This window comes from Carlito syrichta, unplaced genomic scaffold (genome assembly GCF_000164805.1).
Source record: "Carlito syrichta isolate Samal-C Ts95f unplaced genomic scaffold, Tarsius_syrichta-2.0.1 Scaffold204863, whole genome shotgun sequence".
Lineage (NCBI taxonomy): Eukaryota > Metazoa > Chordata > Mammalia > Primates > Tarsiidae > Carlito > Carlito syrichta.
Window position 1 is genome coordinate 82,856 of NW_007148959.1, and position 17,831 is coordinate 100,686.

The 17,831-nt window shown below is 42.7% G+C and overlaps 1 protein-coding gene across 1 annotated transcript in view; it reads right to left on the bottom strand.

Moving 5' to 3' along the window:
- Positions 1-17,576, bottom strand: part of PARM1 (prostate androgen-regulated mucin-like protein 1) — a 40,425-nt gene extending 22,849 nt beyond the window's left edge. The window contains exon 1 of the mRNA XM_008051600.1: positions 16,736-17,576. Coding sequence (XP_008049791.1) covers positions 16,736-17,576 — 841 coding nt within the window. The remainder of the gene's footprint in view (positions 1-16,735) is intronic.
- Between the last annotated feature and the right edge of the window lie 255 nt (positions 17,577-17,831).

A 17,831-nucleotide genomic window follows, 5' to 3' on the forward strand; every position in this document is an offset into this window, starting at 1 on the left:
TATTACATTGGATGTTCAAGGTCCATTATATGAGTGAGAACATGTGATATTCTGATCTTTGTTTCTGTGTGAGGTCACTCAGTATTATAGACTCTAGTTCCATCCAGGTTGCTGCAAAATTCATGATTTTGTTCTTTTTTATGGCTGCGTAGTATTCCATCGTGTATATGTACCACATTTTTTTAATCCAGTCCTCTTTTGATGGGCAGCATGGTTGTTTCCAGGTTCTTGCTATTGTGAACAATGCTGCGATAAACATCCCCTTCACTTTTTTCAAGGCAGGGCAGGGAGAGGGAAAATGAGGAAGGTGTGGCTGGGGCCAAGGGAGGCTCTACCTTAGGAGAAAGCTGATGTGGTGGGCAGTGTATGGGAGTGGAAGGATGGGGAAGGTGGCTGGTATTTCAGTTCTTCCTCACTGGGATTTGCCAGTTACAGACTGGGTGTGACTCAAGCTGTAAAGCCCTGGAATGTGCAGAAATTATGAGAGAACTGGAGGACACTTATCTGTATATTGTATATATCAAGATACAAGAATTCCCACTGTGCTTACACATTCCACCTTGCCAATATGTTCTGCCTAACCAGAGGGTTAGGCAGGACCCACAAACCACAGGCTCCTTGAATTTTGGGCATCCCCAAGGTCTGGGGTTTCTCAGGGTCACATTTTGTCCTTGTCATAACAAGCCAGAACAAGAATAAATGACCCAAAGAATAACCACGGCTACCATCTGCAGGTCAAGAACGTTATCACGATCATCTCATTTAATTCTCTCCATGTAGTGAATCAAATTATTCCCATTTTATACATGAGGAAGGCAAGGCTCAGAGAGAGTAAGTTTGTATATCTGATAAATGATCAAATTAGCACTTGAACCCAGCCCATCCAGGTTTTGCATTTTTAATCATTAAAATAAAATGGTTACTTTTTTGACCCTTTCTCAGCTTGGCCAGTTCTAGTCTTTTTTCATGACTGGCTAAATATCAATGCTTTGAGAAGATTTTTCTGACACCCCCAAGTACATGACAGTGTTACTGTGTGTTCTTAGATGCTGGCATCTTCTTCTTTTCAATTCTGTATTATGTTTAGGTTGGTTAGGTTCTTCAGGCAGATTCTAACCAAGTTCATCTTGCAACTCTTCCTGTTTCTTTGTGTACTCTTAGCTCCAGGCATGGTCTCTGGCCCATAGTGGGTGCTTAACTCATTTATTAAAAGTTGAATAAATAGGTATATTATTAGCAAAAAAAAAAAAAAATGATAACTAGAAGTTTTTACCCCAATCATTGTGCTGAGAAAGTTCCCAAGGAGCAGGATCTCCACCTATTCACCTTATAATCCCCTGCTCCAGGTCTTCCTGAGTACCTATTCCTACTACAACTATGTCTACGGTCCTACCACCCTAGCTCTTGCTCTTCACCCTTTAGTTGCAAGTCTCCATGGATAGTTAAGGTAATTACTAGAGGAGAGTTAATTTAGGATAACTGTCTGCATAGAGTCAGATAATATCCTTGAAGCATCCAAAGAAAATGCCTGGTCAGCTCCAGTCGGCCACTACTCTACTCTCTACCCCCTCAAGAAAGGAGGTGGCCCTAGACACCATCACTGACCCTGTTTGACTCTGATCTGTACCCTGTGGCAGTCCTGGAATCAACTGTGACACCATTTAAAAAGTCTCTCTCCCTACACCTGCCTCATCACACTTTCTCCTCATCGCACACTCAGAAGGGGCTCTGCTTGTGTCCAAACTGCCTCCTCCTCATTTGACCAAATGGGCCCTCCTGTCTCTCCGGGCTTAGCAATATTCCCCAAACTCAACTGCTCCTCTGCAGGTGCTTCTCATTGGGAAATTTTCTATACCCCTCCCTCCACCCCTTTAAACATGAAAGAAACATTTCATCCAACCTCTTGGCAGGAATACTTGCCAACTGTATCCAAATTGAAAATATTAGGATGTGATGGGAGGAAACCAAGACACCTCTGAAAGAAAGAACTTCACTAGGTTTTTAAAATGTTGTTGTTGCCCTGAGAGAGCTGGAGATGGGGGAGGGAGGTGATGGTGGAAAGTTTCCAGGGGTGAAGAAAAGGCCAGCGTCTCACGCCTACCCATACATGACTCCTGAACTGCATTCTCCTTGAAAATTCACCAGTCAGCTTATTTAGAAAGTCCGCATAAGTGCTTGACCAGGTTCCCGGGTATGTGTGCACGCCTCTGAGCTATTTTGAGAAGAATCTTTAGCAAACCTCTTGACTGTTTTTCAATATTCTTGCTCTTTTCATTCTACTTCCTGGTCTAGGGATTAGGTAAGAAACAGAGAAGAGGAGCAGGTGGCCACTTCAGAGTGTGCGGCGGCTCCTTCAGTCAAGGTCACCGAGAGGAAAGGAACATTTTGTCTCAGAGGAATTCCTTCTCTTTGAAAGTATGTGTCTGCAGATGTGCTGGAGGAGAGAAGTGGGCGGCTGGTGAAGGCTTGACAGAGCTCTGTGTGTGTCGAGCCTTCGTTTATTACGCTAGGCTCTTGTTTTCTCAGCTAGAGCTTCAGATCTCATCTCCTTCCTCCAAGAACAACCAAGACAGTAATAGGAATCAACAGTAACAATAAAAATAATAGCAACTAATATGTTCCTCTTATTTACACTGTATCAGCGACTGTTTAATGAGCTTCCCTTATTTCTGTTCATTTACTCTTCATGAGGTAGATTCTCTTGTTGTCTCCATTTTAAAGATGGGGAAACTGAGGCACGAAGACTCTAAGAGCCCAAAGCCACATGACTGGTAATTGGAAAAACTGGGATGCTAGTGCAGGTCCCAGAGCCCATGTGTCACCCACTTGGCTTTCCTGTCCCCTGGGCTTGAGAGTTAGAGCTGAGTCAGCTCTTTGAGAAAGCCAGTAGCTCTGGCACATGCTCTGTCTGCTTTCTTTTGGCTGCTCAGGAGTTAGGGCCGAACTGCTTGCTGCATGGTGACTTGGGTTCTCTTGTAAGAACTGGTGAAGGTGGGTCAAATCTCAGTGACTCGCCAGGCTCGGTGGCTCAGCCAGTAATCCCATGCTTTGGGAGGCTGAGGTGAGTGGATTGCCTGAGCCCGCGGGTTTGAGACCTGCCTGGGCAACTTGGTGAGACCTCATCTCTACAATAAATTAAAAAAAAATCAGCCAGGCATGGTAGCGCATGCCTGTAATTCCGGCTACTCAGACGCTGAGGCAGAAGATTGCCGGAGCCCAGCACGTCGAGGCTGCGGTGGCCAGGAGCGGCCACTGCACTCCAGTCTGGGTGACGGAGTGAGACTCCAACTCAAAAAACAACAACAACAACAATAACAAAAAAACCCCCAAAAAAACACACAAAAAAAGCTCAGTGACTCAAATTAATTAGGAGGAGGACTAGTCAGAAGCAGACAACAACCACAGAATAACCACCTAAGCAGGTCCATGATATTGGTGTCTAATGTGTGTTGTAGTCTCAAATTACTGTTCAGAATAACTGAATGTTGCCAAATACTGTCCATTGCTGCATATTCAAGAACCCAGGGTGTATGATAACCGCGATTTGCTTGGGTGGTGGTGTGTGTACGCGTGTGTAGGTCATGGGATGTGGGAGAGTAAATGAAAAAAGAACACCTTTGTTCTGGGATTCTACCACCTAGGTGGATCCTAATTTTACCATTATTGAGAGCTGTTTATCTTCTGATCATGTCTGCTTGGACTTCACTCCCATTCTTTTTCCCGGTCTACCCCATGCCAGAGAAGCTCATCTTGTCTCCTCCCTCTTACTCCAAATCAACCCCACAAGCCTCTCCTGAATGATCTCCATAGTCTTGTCTTGAGCCAGAACAGTTTGGGGTGTAGAGAAGTCACAAGCCAGGGCTCTGAGGTCTCATCACCCAATGGCAGAGACAAGTGTCAGGCTCCGAGATCCACACAGGAACATGCAGGATTGGATGGACAGGCAGGCAGGTAGGTAAGGGAGGTGGGTGGCTCCAGATTCTGTATTTCTGCTCCTGTAAAAGTTGAAGTGGTCTTGGGAAGAAGTGGGAATAAAGCTTTTCTCTGAGGGATGGACAAAGCTTACATAGACAGTAATGGAGACTCAAGGTGGAAGTCAGCTGGAGGAGATGCCAAACATTTATGGATTTGAAGGATTGGCACTGGGCTTGAAAACAGAGCACCTTGATTGGTGCCCTTATCTAAAAATGGGATAATTCACCTCATAGGGGTATTGGGAGGATCAAATGAGACAGAGAGCTTTGTAAATGAGCACAAATAAAAGGGAGTTGACAATTGAGATCTTTGTAGAGCCCAGCTCCTACAGTTTATGAATCAGGAGAATGAAATACTACCAGACTTACTACGTGCCTTTCCCAAGATCACACAATGTACAGAAGTGACAAAACTAGAACCACAGACTCCGTAAGCAGATATAATGAAAACTAACAGGGACCATGAAAATGGTTGGGCACTCAGGACCAAATCATGGAGAACTCTGAAAGCCAAACAAGTAGTTTGGGCTTGAAAGAGTGGGGAACAGGGGCCATGGACATGCTCTGGGAAGAGGGATGCACCTTTACTTGCAAGAACTTTCTCAAGTCCAAACCTCTCTTGGAAGCCATCCCAGATGATGGCTGCTATCTTGAGTTCTCTTTTTCTGGATGTTTGCTCTTTTATCTTGTATGGTGCAATTTGGCACACTTATTTTAGTATATAACTGGTTATGCATATTCTACATACACCATGTAGATGTATGAAGTACATGGCTACATCAATGGCTTACTGAGAGCATATTTTGACAGCTCCCTGGGCTGCAAGTCTCTTACAGTCAGGGATACCAAATTATACTTCTTTATTTGTCTAGGTCCAAAGTAAGCAATTCATAAAATAACTCTGATTTCTTCTGAAGCATAGCTATTTTTAAAAATGGAACTTTATTGGTAGTTATGATGCAAAAAGAAACCTTTATAGACACACAGCTTGCATGCAAATATGCTACAGCAGAGCGTTTTTAATGAACATAACCTAAGTTTGTCTCTGTAAGTTAGCATTTTCCCCTACCACCTTTTCCCTAACTTTTTAAATCATTAAATTACTACTTAGTCATTTGTACACAGAGTGGCACAGGTAAACTTTATCAAAGTTAGCCAAATATTACCACAGCTGGAATCTTTTACCTTACGTCTATACACTGATCTGATGGCCAGTGAGTGGGCAGATTTGGGATTCAAACTTTGAAGCAGGATTCCTTATGTCTATCCTTTTCCACTTCGTGTAATCAGAAGACCTAGCTTGGAGGCTGGCTTTACTTTTGTCAAGCATTGGACCTGTCAAAAGCATATGGTTTAAAATGTGTGCTAGAAATTTTCATCTCAGTTGAGATAATAAGAGATTTGCACTTGCACAAGCCCAGTGCTCACTTCCCCTCTTCCTTTGCTTTTGTCTCTCCCCTCATGGGGTCACATCAGCCATACTTGAAGGATGCAGGGAGCACACATTTGCAATTAGCTCAAACCAGGGCACACGCATCAGCAGAGTTCCTGGTTGTCATGGTTTTAATGCTTCTTCACTTCACTTACAATTTTTTTCCACACAAATGAAGCCTCTTTCCCACTTGGAATTTATTTTGATGGTGTGTTTAGGTTGCCCGACTCCAGCTCTCCTTTGACACTGTAATGTGAACCATACTGAATTTCTAAGAACAGCAGACAATGTTCCTCATCTCCTTGTCTCATAGCATGTGGCTGTCCTCCATGTTAGGACAAGCTGGTGAACTCACAGCATTTCCAGTGTGGTGTCTGGGTGCATTCCCCTCATTCAGTTGGCCTAATGGTGTCCCTAGACCAAAAGGAGACTGCAAGGAATGAGGAACATCAAGTACAGTGATCTCAACTTCTTTTTAATTTTTTTTTTTTATTTTAAAGATGTAGGGCACAATTCAGATTGAGATATACAAATGGTCATTGTAGAAGTAAAATTTGGGCCTCCTTTTGGTCCCCACTTCGTCTGGTTTGAGATCGGGTATCCTTATTGATGCTATGTGCCCCCCTCCCTCCCCTGGCAGTTTCCAGCTATTGCAAATCCATTTCTTAAAGTATTATGGTAAATGTTCAGGGTCCGCTTATGAGTGAGGGATCTCAACTTCTAAGTCATGTCTTCGAATGGCGCCTAGATGGTGAATAATGTTTTACCTGCGAGCTGCCACTCATCTCCAAAAATAGTGGGAGAGAGGTTGTTCCTGTTGTCATTGTTGATATTTCTTCCTCTCTCTCTTTAGTATTTCAATGATGAAAACGAGGCATCATTAAAAAAACATACTGAGGGGAAAAATAAACCAGAAAAGTTGGCATATATCCTTTTCAAAAAACATACAATTTACCAGATGAAGGCTCAAATTCCCATGGGCTTCACTAGGCTTGGTGTGTGGGACCTTCCACACTGGTATTTTCTTGGTTCATAGGACACAAACAAGAAGGAAAGGAAGAACTCGACACAGAGTCCTAACCTTGTTTGCCAAGCGGTGTGAGAGTTTATTATTTTTTATTATGAAATATGAATAGGGAGCAGAGAATCACAGTTTCAGGTTACCTGTCCTGACACCTTACCCAAGGGCAGTGACATCAATATAATTACTGCAGTTCCAAGGACTCAGGGATCTCCTAGGAGCCACCAGCTAAATTTAACCTCGCTTCTGTGTAATTAATCACTAAGGTCATGAAGAACCTGCCTTTGAATACTGTATTCACCAAATTTTAACTTCTCCCAGGAACTCAACATTTTAGAGTTAGAAACACTGGGAAGAACAATAATTTCCAAAGTCTGAGGCAAGTCAAAGGAAGAGTATGACTTTAGGTCTTGACTGTACACATTGGGGGCAGGTGGGTTCTAGGCCAAACCTGGCAACCCAGTTTTTGTTTCCCCACCAATTCCCCAAGATTGCTCTCCTCCTAACCAAAAATTTCTGGTTGTTTGGACTCTTAAACTTTTACTTTAGATTTTCCAAGTTCTCTCAAAGTGTTACTGTTTCTAATGTAAACATAGTTATTTTACTTCTTCACACTTTTTGGATGATCCTTTTCTGTATTGTGCTGTAGATGGGCACTTAAGTTGACCTTTATTACCTAATATTCGCAGTAATAATACCTTTGGGAGTCTTAAAGTGTTTTGTAAACATTCTTACTCTTCAAGTCAAGAAAATCAATCTAGAAGAGTCCAAACTTTTGCTGGTTGGTATCCACACTGAGAATTAAGGACCCAACTGTAATAATAATTGTGAACATTTATTTAGTGGTGACTATATAAGAAGCACTTTATATACTCGTCTCATTTAATTTTAATAAAAACCCCATAAAACAAGTACAGTACAATAATTACCCACATCATATGGCTGAAGAAAATGGGACACCCGTGATAAATAAACTTGTGCAAGTTGCCCATAAAGCAAATGGCATCGGTGATATTTGAACCAAGCAGTCTGATGCCAAAGCTTACACTGTTACTAACATTCTTGCCTTCCTGGAGCCTGGCTTCGGACTTACTCCATGATTTATTCATATGGAAGTATGGCAAAGTCCTTCTGATGGTCTATTTCCGTGAACTTAATGAGATTTTGTAATTTTAAATAAATAAATTCACCTTCATCTCTAAGCCTCTGGTCCATCCCCAGAATGAATCACCCTTGAATCTAACAATAAAAGCATAATACTGTTAAGCAAAATGTTGTCGCTTATTGGCCAGTATTTTTTTTTCCTAAGACCTGAGAAACAAGGCATGCTGAAGACATATCAATTTAGTAACCATGATATGCTCTCCTAATATGCCCGACTCAACTCTCTGGGAAGGGATACTCCTGACTCAACTCTCTGGGATGGGATTTTTAGATCCTTTTCTGATAAAGACGATGGGATGGTGCCGAACCAGCCTCCCTTACTTGCCATGTTAATTTGTAATAAAATGACATGCTCTTTAGAGTTGGAAGACTACAGTAAGGGTTCAGTCTGGGTGAGGAATCAGGCATACTCCAAATCAGTTTCCCAATAAACCAACAAGTCATAGATTCATTACTGAGATCAGCTGTACTTATAAGCTAAATTCCACTCTCTCAGTGAAGCATTTCTATGATCACTTTAGTCATTTATAAGAAAGCGTTTGAAACAGAAAACAAAATTTGCTCCATGGAGACAAAACTCTCCAAATGTAATAAAAGGTGACATTGGGACAATTAAAATATGTGATGGAGTTACACTGCAGCTAGATGACAACTTAAATGGTAAATTGCTGCTTTTATTACCTTGACATTTTTTTTTCAAAAGACATTTTGGCAATATTTCAAAACCAGATTTAGGTAATAAAAGTAAGCCAAAGGAGAAATATAAGAAGTAGAGACAAAAATTCAGAATAATTCTTACATAAAATAAAACCTGACAGTTGTAGTCTTTCATGGGAGTTGACCTGGCTTTAGTAAGCTTTAGGGTTTGGCCTAAGTTTAAAGAATTGGGCACAAATGATAAAAACACGATTAGGAGTTTATAACAACCTATAACCTTGAATTCCTATTCCTGAAGTCCATGGGAAAGCCAAAGGTGGGAATTGGAATGGTGGGAAAAGAGAGGTGTAGTAGGAATAGGAGTGGGCAGCAGAAATTCCCTCAGGTGGTGTAAAATGATTACAAGGTAGCAGGGGCATCTTTGCAGGAACAGTGAGGGTATTAATTTTTCTTAATTCTCAATTCAAAGCTCATAATTTGTGAGGCTAAGACAATATATGAATTTATTATCTAAAGCTTGATATTTAGTCACCACAAATCATTCATTCATTGATTCACTGAATAATTATTGAGTGCCCTCATTGAACTAGACACTGTGAAGTGCTGTGAGCCCAAATGACAAAGCCCTACCCTCATGCACCTGAAAAAGCAGCAAAGGCCATGAACAAGGAGCCACATGGGTTGATGTGTAATCACATCCTGCAGAGAAGGGATCTGAATGACTTGTGACAGATTGTAACCAGGAGGCCAGAGTGACCAAGCCTAGGGAGACCCATAAGTGACATCCTGAGCAGGTGATATTTGAACTAAGACCAGAGGAGTGAGTGGGAATTCGCTAGGTGAAGTGACATGCTGTGAGAGTGTGCCAGGTGGAAGCGTATGAGTAAGTGAAGACCTGAAGTCAAGAGGGAGATGCAGGTGTGTGGAACTGAGGATCAGCCAGTGTGGGTGATGCGGAGAGTCGCGGGGAGGGTGTGGGATGACACAAGGGTGGCAGGTGGAGGCCATGTAAAGTGAAGAAGGCTTGGGGATGTTACCCCGAGAGCAGTGGGATGCCCCAGGGGCTGGAATGTTCATGGTAATAAGGCCACGTAAGACCTGATCAGACTTGTGTTTAATCACCACTCTGGCTGCTGTATGCTGCAAAAGATAGGGAAGACGCAGGGGAGGAAACGGGTGTAGTCGGGAGGCTATTGAGGTAGGTTATAAGAGCTCTGACTTGAGAATGAGAATAAAGAGAAGTAGATGAGCTTGGGAGCTACCAAGAGTTCAAAATCGACAGTCCTTGGTGACAAAGAAGGGTTAGGGAGCATCTGAAAAGATGGTGGTGGAACTTACCATAGGAGAACCAGGCCTAAGCAGGTATAGTGACCTAATAATCATAAAACTAAGCCTTTGATACCTTCTTTTTTAGGATTATTGCTTTCTCATACATTCTGGGCATTCAAAATGAATCTGACCAGAAAATATTTACCATTTTTTCACATGGTCTTCTTACATCTATTTTTAAAATGAAATCATTGCTTTCCTCTTTCAGCTATCTTTAATATGTCATTTAATACAATGGTCATTGACATACTACAATACATATATATATGTCTTACTCCTAAAACTTTTCTAGGTATATTTTATTTTACTTTATTTTTATTTTTTGTTTTTTGAGTTGGAGTCTCACTTTGTCACTCAGACTGGAGTGCAGTGGCCACTCCCGGCCACTGCAGGCTTGACCTGCTGGGCTCTGCCCATCCTTCCGCCTCAGCCTTCCGAGTAGCTGGAATTACAGGAATGCACTACCACGCCCGGCTGATTTTTTGATTTATTGTAGAGATGAGGTCTCGCCAAGTTGCCCAGGCAGGTCTCGAACCCGGGGGCTCAGGCAATCCACTCACCTAAGCCTCCCAAAGTGCGGGATTACAGGCTGAGCCACCGAGCCCAACCTCTAGGTATATTTTAAAAAGTACTCTTTATTTTTTCTACAAGTTGATTCTCCAAATCCATATTTACCCAAAGGGGTATGGATGTCTTGTAGAACTGAAAGTCTCTTGTAGGTACAGACACAGAGATGTCTGTGCTTGCTAAGTGCCCTTTATTTAAGGGCATTTATTACCACGGTTCATACTGGATAAATACTGGGGTTCAGATCAGCAATTTAAAGTTCAGTGGACTTCACAGTTGTAAGTTGTCCTCTTAGTAATGGAAAGAATATGACAGCTAAGAACAGTGGATGTGTGGATTTTACAGACAAAAGAGAATATCCAATTTGCAACAAGCATAGTGATTATAATTTTAAAGCTTGCATGTGCAAGAACTGATGATGTTTTGAGTATAACTTGGTTTGCAACGTCAGTTAATCCCTCAAGCATTCACTGAGCACCAAATTGTGCACAGCGCCATTCAATTATGCTCAGGGAGTCAGAAACACACTGCAGTCATAGTTTCCATCCTTGAAGGGCTCTGATATAATAACACAAGATGACCCAAATTTAACATATCACATCTTTCTTGCTTCCTTTAAAGTCAAACAAAAGCTGCAAAATGAAAATCAACCAAAACTCATTTCTTCTGCACAGCTGATTTTGGATGGCTGCTACCACCACCTGCTTCTTCCACTGGGCAGCCCTATCCCTTGGGACCAGCCAGCAACATCTGGGCAGTCTCCCATGTAGCTCATTTACACAGTAGTGCTGGAGCCCATCAATCCTCTGCTAATGTGTATGTACATGTGTCTAGTGGAAACAACACTTGGCTTAGAGTGAGTCAGGAGAACTGAATTTGAATCCTGGCCTGGTCACTCAGGTATGAACTTGAGTCAGTCACTTAATCTCTCTGGAGAACCTCACTGGAATGTTCTGAGAATCGGATGAGGAGCTACCTGTGCCAGTCTAGCCCAATTCTTGAAACAAACATATCCTCAGTATGCCTCTTATGAATATCAACTTCATGTTTTCTGCGAAGGATAATTGTAATAAAAAAAGATCATACTATGAAAAGCTAAAAGAACCTGAAAGATGGCATCTCTTGTATTCAGTTTACAGCTAACAGCCCTTAAACTTAAGGTAGTTAAATGACATGGCTACCATCAGTGCATAACAATGACAAACCAGAAAATAGATATAAGCTGGTGTACGTTTTCAGTCCTGAACTCCCTGCAACTTGCCATACATATTCCTGCCAGTTGAATACTCTCCAAGCATAATTTTCAGCATGTTCTTCCCCTGATCAAAAGCATTTGGTCAATATGAGTGACTTAGAAAGTACAGCTAATCATCTTATTATGCCTCTGACACTTGTTCTGAAAATCTTCCTTCCTACTTCATTTGCAGTTTCTCCTTCCACATAACCTAGGATCCAAACTAGCTTACTTGCTATGCCATATTCATGTACACAAGACATTGTCATGTCCATGGGTGGAGTGACTATATTATTCATAGCTATATCCCTAATACTTATCCAGATGCCTGGCTCATAATAGAAGCTCAATAAATGTTGAAGATGGTGGGCAGTCCTCAAGATAATAACTATAATAATAATAAGGAAAATGATAATAGCAACAACTGAATAGCAACAATAGTAGGAACAGTAAATAATAGTAAAATAGCAGCCTTAGCCATCAATTGAGCTATGTTCTATAGCCAATGTACACTGTACTATAAATGTATTCTCTTATCTGAAGATTCCAATAACTACATCATGCCAATACTATCCCTATCCCACCTTACTGATGATAAGACTGAGGCTTAAGGAGGATCTAATAACCTCTCTAGTATTGGTTGACTGACTCATTTATTTACTCAGTGAACATTATTGAGGGTGTGATGTATGTTGGATTATTTCTAGGGGTTGGAGATGTGTGAACAAGGTCCTGGTTTTCATGGAGCTGACTGCCTAGTGGCAGAAAACAAAGACTGACTCATCACATAAATGAGATGATGTCAAAAGATGATTAATTGATAAAAAGGAAAATACAGCAGAGTAAAGGGACCAATAGTGATGGGGTAACAGTTTTAGATAGCGGAATGAGTAAAGGCTTGCTGAGGAGGAAACGAGTAGATAGAGTTCTGACTGATGAAAAGGAGTGAGCCATTAAAGTTTCAGGTAGGGGGAACAGTCAGTGCAAAGGTTCTGAGGCAGGAGTATCCCAGTACGTTCAAGAAACAGTAAGATTGCCAGTGTGACTGAGGTGGAAGTGGAAAAGAAGAGGAGGACAGTGAGGTCATGTGGGCTCAGATCATGTTGAACTTGTAGGCATGACCTTGGCTTTATTCTGACTCTGAAGGGGAAGCAATTGGAGTGAGCATGAGAGCCAAGGGGCAGTAGAGTCTGTTCTGAGTTTTTAAAAGATCTGTCTGGTGAGGGCGTGGTGAGTAGTGAGACCAGTTATAGGAATATTAAAGTAACACACATGAAAAATGATGAAGAAAGGAGTCTAGGATTACTCTGAGGGTTTTGACCTGAAGAACTGAAGGAAGACAGGAGAGATCGGGGGAGTAGGCTGAGAACTGAGGAAATCAATAGTTGACCTTAGACACTTTGAGTGTGAGATACCCATAGGCCCCCCTCAAGCGGAGATGATGAGTTGACTGAGAGCTAGATAGATATACATGTCTGTAGTCCAGTGAAACAAAAACAGGGATAGAATTTTATATCTCAGGGTTATCAGCTACAGACAACATTTAAAGTCATGAGATGAGGTGAGGTCATCTCAGGTGTGAGTGCAGGAAGGTGAAGGGGTGACGTGAGGCAGCAGAGACAGAAGGGGTGGGCCAGTGAGGCAGGTGAAGAACAAAGAGAGAACATTCTGTGGATGCCAAGCAGAGGCTGTGCTTTAAAGATGAGGGCAATTATCATCTGGGTCAAATGCTGTTGACAGGTTGGGTCAAACCAGGTCTAAGAAGTAACCACTAGACCTGGCAACATGGGCTACACTGAATTCCTTGACAAGAACAGTTTGTTTCCAACTGTTGGTTGGATTCTGGATGCAGATGTGTGCAGCATTAGCTACTGTGCTCTTGGTTCCTGAAGCACTGAAACTCACTGGCCGATGTCCCCTTCATCTCCCTTTAGGTCCACATTCCCTTTATCCCTTGCAACTCAGCTGCTGGCTCTCTTTGTCATGGAGCCTTCCTTAATCCCTCTAGCCTAATTTAACTCATTCACCTGTGTTTCAGAATTATTCATTGGTGACTATGTTTAGATATTTGTTGAGTAGATGAGTCCTTGGATTAGTAGAAGTTATGCTATGTGCATGCATACAGAATGAGACAAAATGCTCTGCAAAATGTGGCATTATTACTGCCACTGCTAAAGGCAGCATAAAGATGTCTAAGCAAGAGCATCCCAAAATAGCCATCTGGAAGCACAGTCTCACAGAGTGCTGCATGGTCTGCTGACTGACTAAAGGACAGTGCAACACTGCTGGGTGGTGAGTGGGGACTTGACTGTGGCTGAGGGAGCTGGGCCGAGAGCTGAGCCATGTGACCTTGGGTGAGGCACTTTGAACTTCTAGGACAAAGTTTCTTCACCTTTGAAATGAATAGATAGTGTCACATCATCTCCAAGTACTTCTGTCCACCTGGGTTCATTCTCACGGTAGAAACTGGCATGGTATTAAGAGTTACTTGTCCTGTGTTCTTTCTCTCTACTTGGACTATAGACTCTCAAAGGATAGGCCTTATACTTCTTTGCATCAAGAAGGTAGATGAACACTAGGTTCATCTATTTTTTTATTTAGGTCATAAGAAAAAATCCTCTTTGGTCTGTGAAGTGTGCACTGGCCTATGCTCAGTGATCTCCCTCTAACTTGCCACACCTTCCTCCTACCCAGTCATTGAAGAATTCAGTCATTTGCTCTGAGACCCTACTGCAATATTCTTGAGCATGCCAAAGGTTCATGACCCAACTCTGCCACTAATTTTGTGCCTCTTGACCCAGCTGGCCTAGAGTTGAGGAAATCAAGACACACGGTCTAGAAAACAAGCCAAAATACTGGAAAGAGACTGTCTTAGGAAACTTAGCCTATGGAACTAGGGTTCTTGCAGAAAGTAGAAGATGTGTCAGCTTACAGAGATTCATGCACACCAGTTTCAGACTTTGTGCTCCAGAATATCAATCTTCTATGTCTAGGGGATCCTAGAAGAAGCAGAGAGTGAAGAGAGGGAGATTGACTAAGAACCTGAAAAGTAGTGCACACTGGTAGAGGCGAGAGCCTGGACTAGGAAGGAGAGAAGAGATGAATCGCTGCTGGCAAGACTGTGCTGGATAGCCCCTTTGTTAGAGACAGTTCTTAAGACATCACATTAAAGCTGAGGCACACTCTACTCCAGGTGCCAATGCCAGAGATGTTGCCTGCATGCTGAGAGCCTAGGGTACAGGGGTTGCGGTAGAGACAGGCAGGAGACACATATCCAAGTGCAGTGTGGAAAGTACTGGCCTGGAGGTGTAAATATGGTGCTGGGGGGCAGAAGGGGAATAGCATAACTAGGGTGCTAATGGAGATGGTGCTGCCCAGAGGAATCTTTCTCCTCTGCAGATCTGCTGTCCAACCTTCTCTCACTCTGTTCTCTAACTAACCTCCAGGAAGGCTACTTGCATAGCCCACATCAATGGGTTCTTTGATTCTTGGCTTCCAGCTACATATCAGAGGGAAGACGAGAGGAGGGCACAGTATTTATTCCCTTCTCTCCACAAGGTTAACCTTGGGACAGTTGTATCCTTCAGTCAAAAGTCACTGCTCCTGTCAAGTTGGCCAGTTGTACATGGCTGTCTCCTGGGTTCTGATTACTATCCACTCTTTCCCTCTTAGGCCTGACCCATAACAGTCTGTTACCATGCTCCTGTGGTTTCCCTATGCCCCAGACAGACCTTTGTAATTAGTTCTCTTATCCCAGTGTGAGTGTCTTTCTTTTTCTGGCTGGGATCCTCACTGATGCACTGTACCTTTGAAGTAAGAATCTGCAATTCTTTGGGACTTCCTCCCCTTAGTATGTTGGGAGCTCCTCCATGAGGAATCATGTCTTTTAAGATATTAATTATAGCTATTTCCTGCCTCTGCTATCTAGTAAAGTTACCATTTATAATGGTTGTTTATCAATGATTTGTTAAAAGACATGATTCTCTCCTCAGTGACAGTCATTCCTTTGGCCCCAGCTGGTCATGTGTGATTCTGTCTGTGCTATTACCATATTGCCTTCTCAGCCCGTATTTCTCACAAACCCACTCAGGGAGGGAGCCACAGCTTGGTTTCCTCCCTTGTCCCCTAGCTGTTCTCACCTGTTTCTCTATCAAGTGGCCAACTCCTCCCTCCAAAACTTCTTCCTGCCCCATACTCTAAAGTTTACCATCTTCATGTCAATGTCAAATACATGTGCCTCAGGGAAAAAACCTTCAATTTATCTCAATTTATTTCTGCCATAATTTCCAAGACTGAAAGATGAAAATAAAAATAATACTGACTATAGGGTTACTGGGAGAATAAAAGCAAATGTGATGTCCTGTAAAATGTATTGTCTTTCCCATGGCATACATCAGTGAGGATCATGAATAAACAAGCTCTTTTCACTCCCACTCTACTTTGACTGGTTTCCAAAAGGCAAACACTACTTTAAAATGCAGCACAATCATAATAAAACAGACATTTCCTGAGCATTTAATCTCTGCCAGGAGCTGTCCTAAGCGCTTTTGCATGTCATCTTGGTTAATCTCCACAACCACTGGTGGAACCTATTTCATGCCCATTTTACAGACAGGAAAAAACAAGGCCATAAAGAGATGAAGTAACTTGCCGAAGGTCAGGAGCCAGAAGTGAAACTTAAGCGGCCTGACCAAAAGCCACGCTGTGAATCCATTTTCTACAGTCTCACTTGCTTACCTTCCCTGTGACATCACATGAAGACAAGGAAAACAGCGTGGCAATTCCTAAAAGATCTAAAAATCGACCTTCCATATGACCCCACAACCCCCTACTGGGAATATACCCGGAGGAACTCAAATCACTCTATGGAAAAGATACCTGCACATGCATGTTTACTGTAGCATTATTCACAACAGCAAAAATATAGAGCCAACTGTGCTGCCTATCAAAAGAAGACTGGATTTAAAAACAAGTACATATACATGATGAAATATTATGCAGCCATAAAGAAGGACAAAATTATGAACTTTGCAGTAACTTGGATGGGCTTAGAGTTTATAGTATTGAGTGATCTATAACAGAAACAAAGAACTGAGTACCACATGTTCTCTTTCATAAGCGGACCATGAATAATTATTATAATATTATAAGAAAGAATTGGCAGTAGTGGGAAACTGCCGGGGTGAGGGGAACATCTCATCCACAAGGGTACCAGGAGAATGAACATTTGTATACCTAACCCTGAATTGTACGCCACATCTTCAAAATTAAAAATTAAAAAAACCAGGAAAACAAAAAAGCCTAAATAAATTATTGGAAATTAAAACAAATAATGATTGTTCTAGACAGAGACTCACCTGAACTTAGTGCGTGTTCTACTTCCTGCATGATCACCCTGGGGAAGGTGGTGGTGGTCTCGGTGTCTATGAGCTCACACATCACTTTGGTTGGCACAGTGGTTGGGGGTGTTTTCTCCTGGGGGATTGGCTCTACCATAGCTGGTGAAGTGGATGTGTGGTCAGAACTGGCCTCTTCCTTCGGGGACTCTGGTGCCGCTGGAGTTCCTGTTGGCTGGGTGCTGGTCACAGTAGAGCTGCGGTTGGTGGGGAGGGAAGCAGAAGAAACCTCAGGCAGTGGGGTTAATGGGGATGAGGGTGATGAGGCTGGAGCTTGAGGGGACATGAGTGTGGAAGGTTCATTGGGGGACTGTGACCCTGTAGCTGGCATGCTTGCTTCATGAATGCCCGGGCTGTGATCCTCGGGTGTCGGTGTTAGGTGGACTCTGCCGCTTGTTGAAAAGAACACAGGAGGTGAGGCATCTGTGTTGGTACCTTCCCAATTCAAAGCTGGGCTGGTGATGTCCTCTTCTCTGGGCTCTATGGAAATGTTCTTGGGAAGTGGAGATGTTGGGGCTGACGCTGTAACTGGGAGCACTGAGTTGCTGTGAGTGGCATTGGTTGGAGAGGCAGTGGCTGCAGCAGTGTTTTGTGGAGTGCTAGTCCAGTTGGTGGTCGGGGGGGTAATTTTTGCCGGAAAAGAAACAGGCAACTGGGCTGATGTAGGTGCACTCTGAACCCTCCATCCTGTGAAAGAGCCAGTACAATAGTGGTTAGTACGTGAACACTGCATAACATGCAAAACAGCGGCAAGGCTGTTGCCCCAAAACTGTATCACAATATTTTCATAGATATTTCTCATTTTGCATTGTACCTTCCCCAGTGGTGAAGGCAATTAAAAAATATTCTTCCCACTAATTGCTCTCCCCTTGAGAGTCTCAATAGGAACCAGCAGAAGGCTCAGGAAGAGCAATTAATATTATTACTATTGTTATTTAATTTTAAAGATGTGGGGTGCAGCTCAGATTGAGGTATACAAGTGGTCATCATATAGATAGAGTGTGGGCCTCTCTTTGGTCCCCACTTTTGTTTGGTTTGAGATCAGGTACCCTTATTG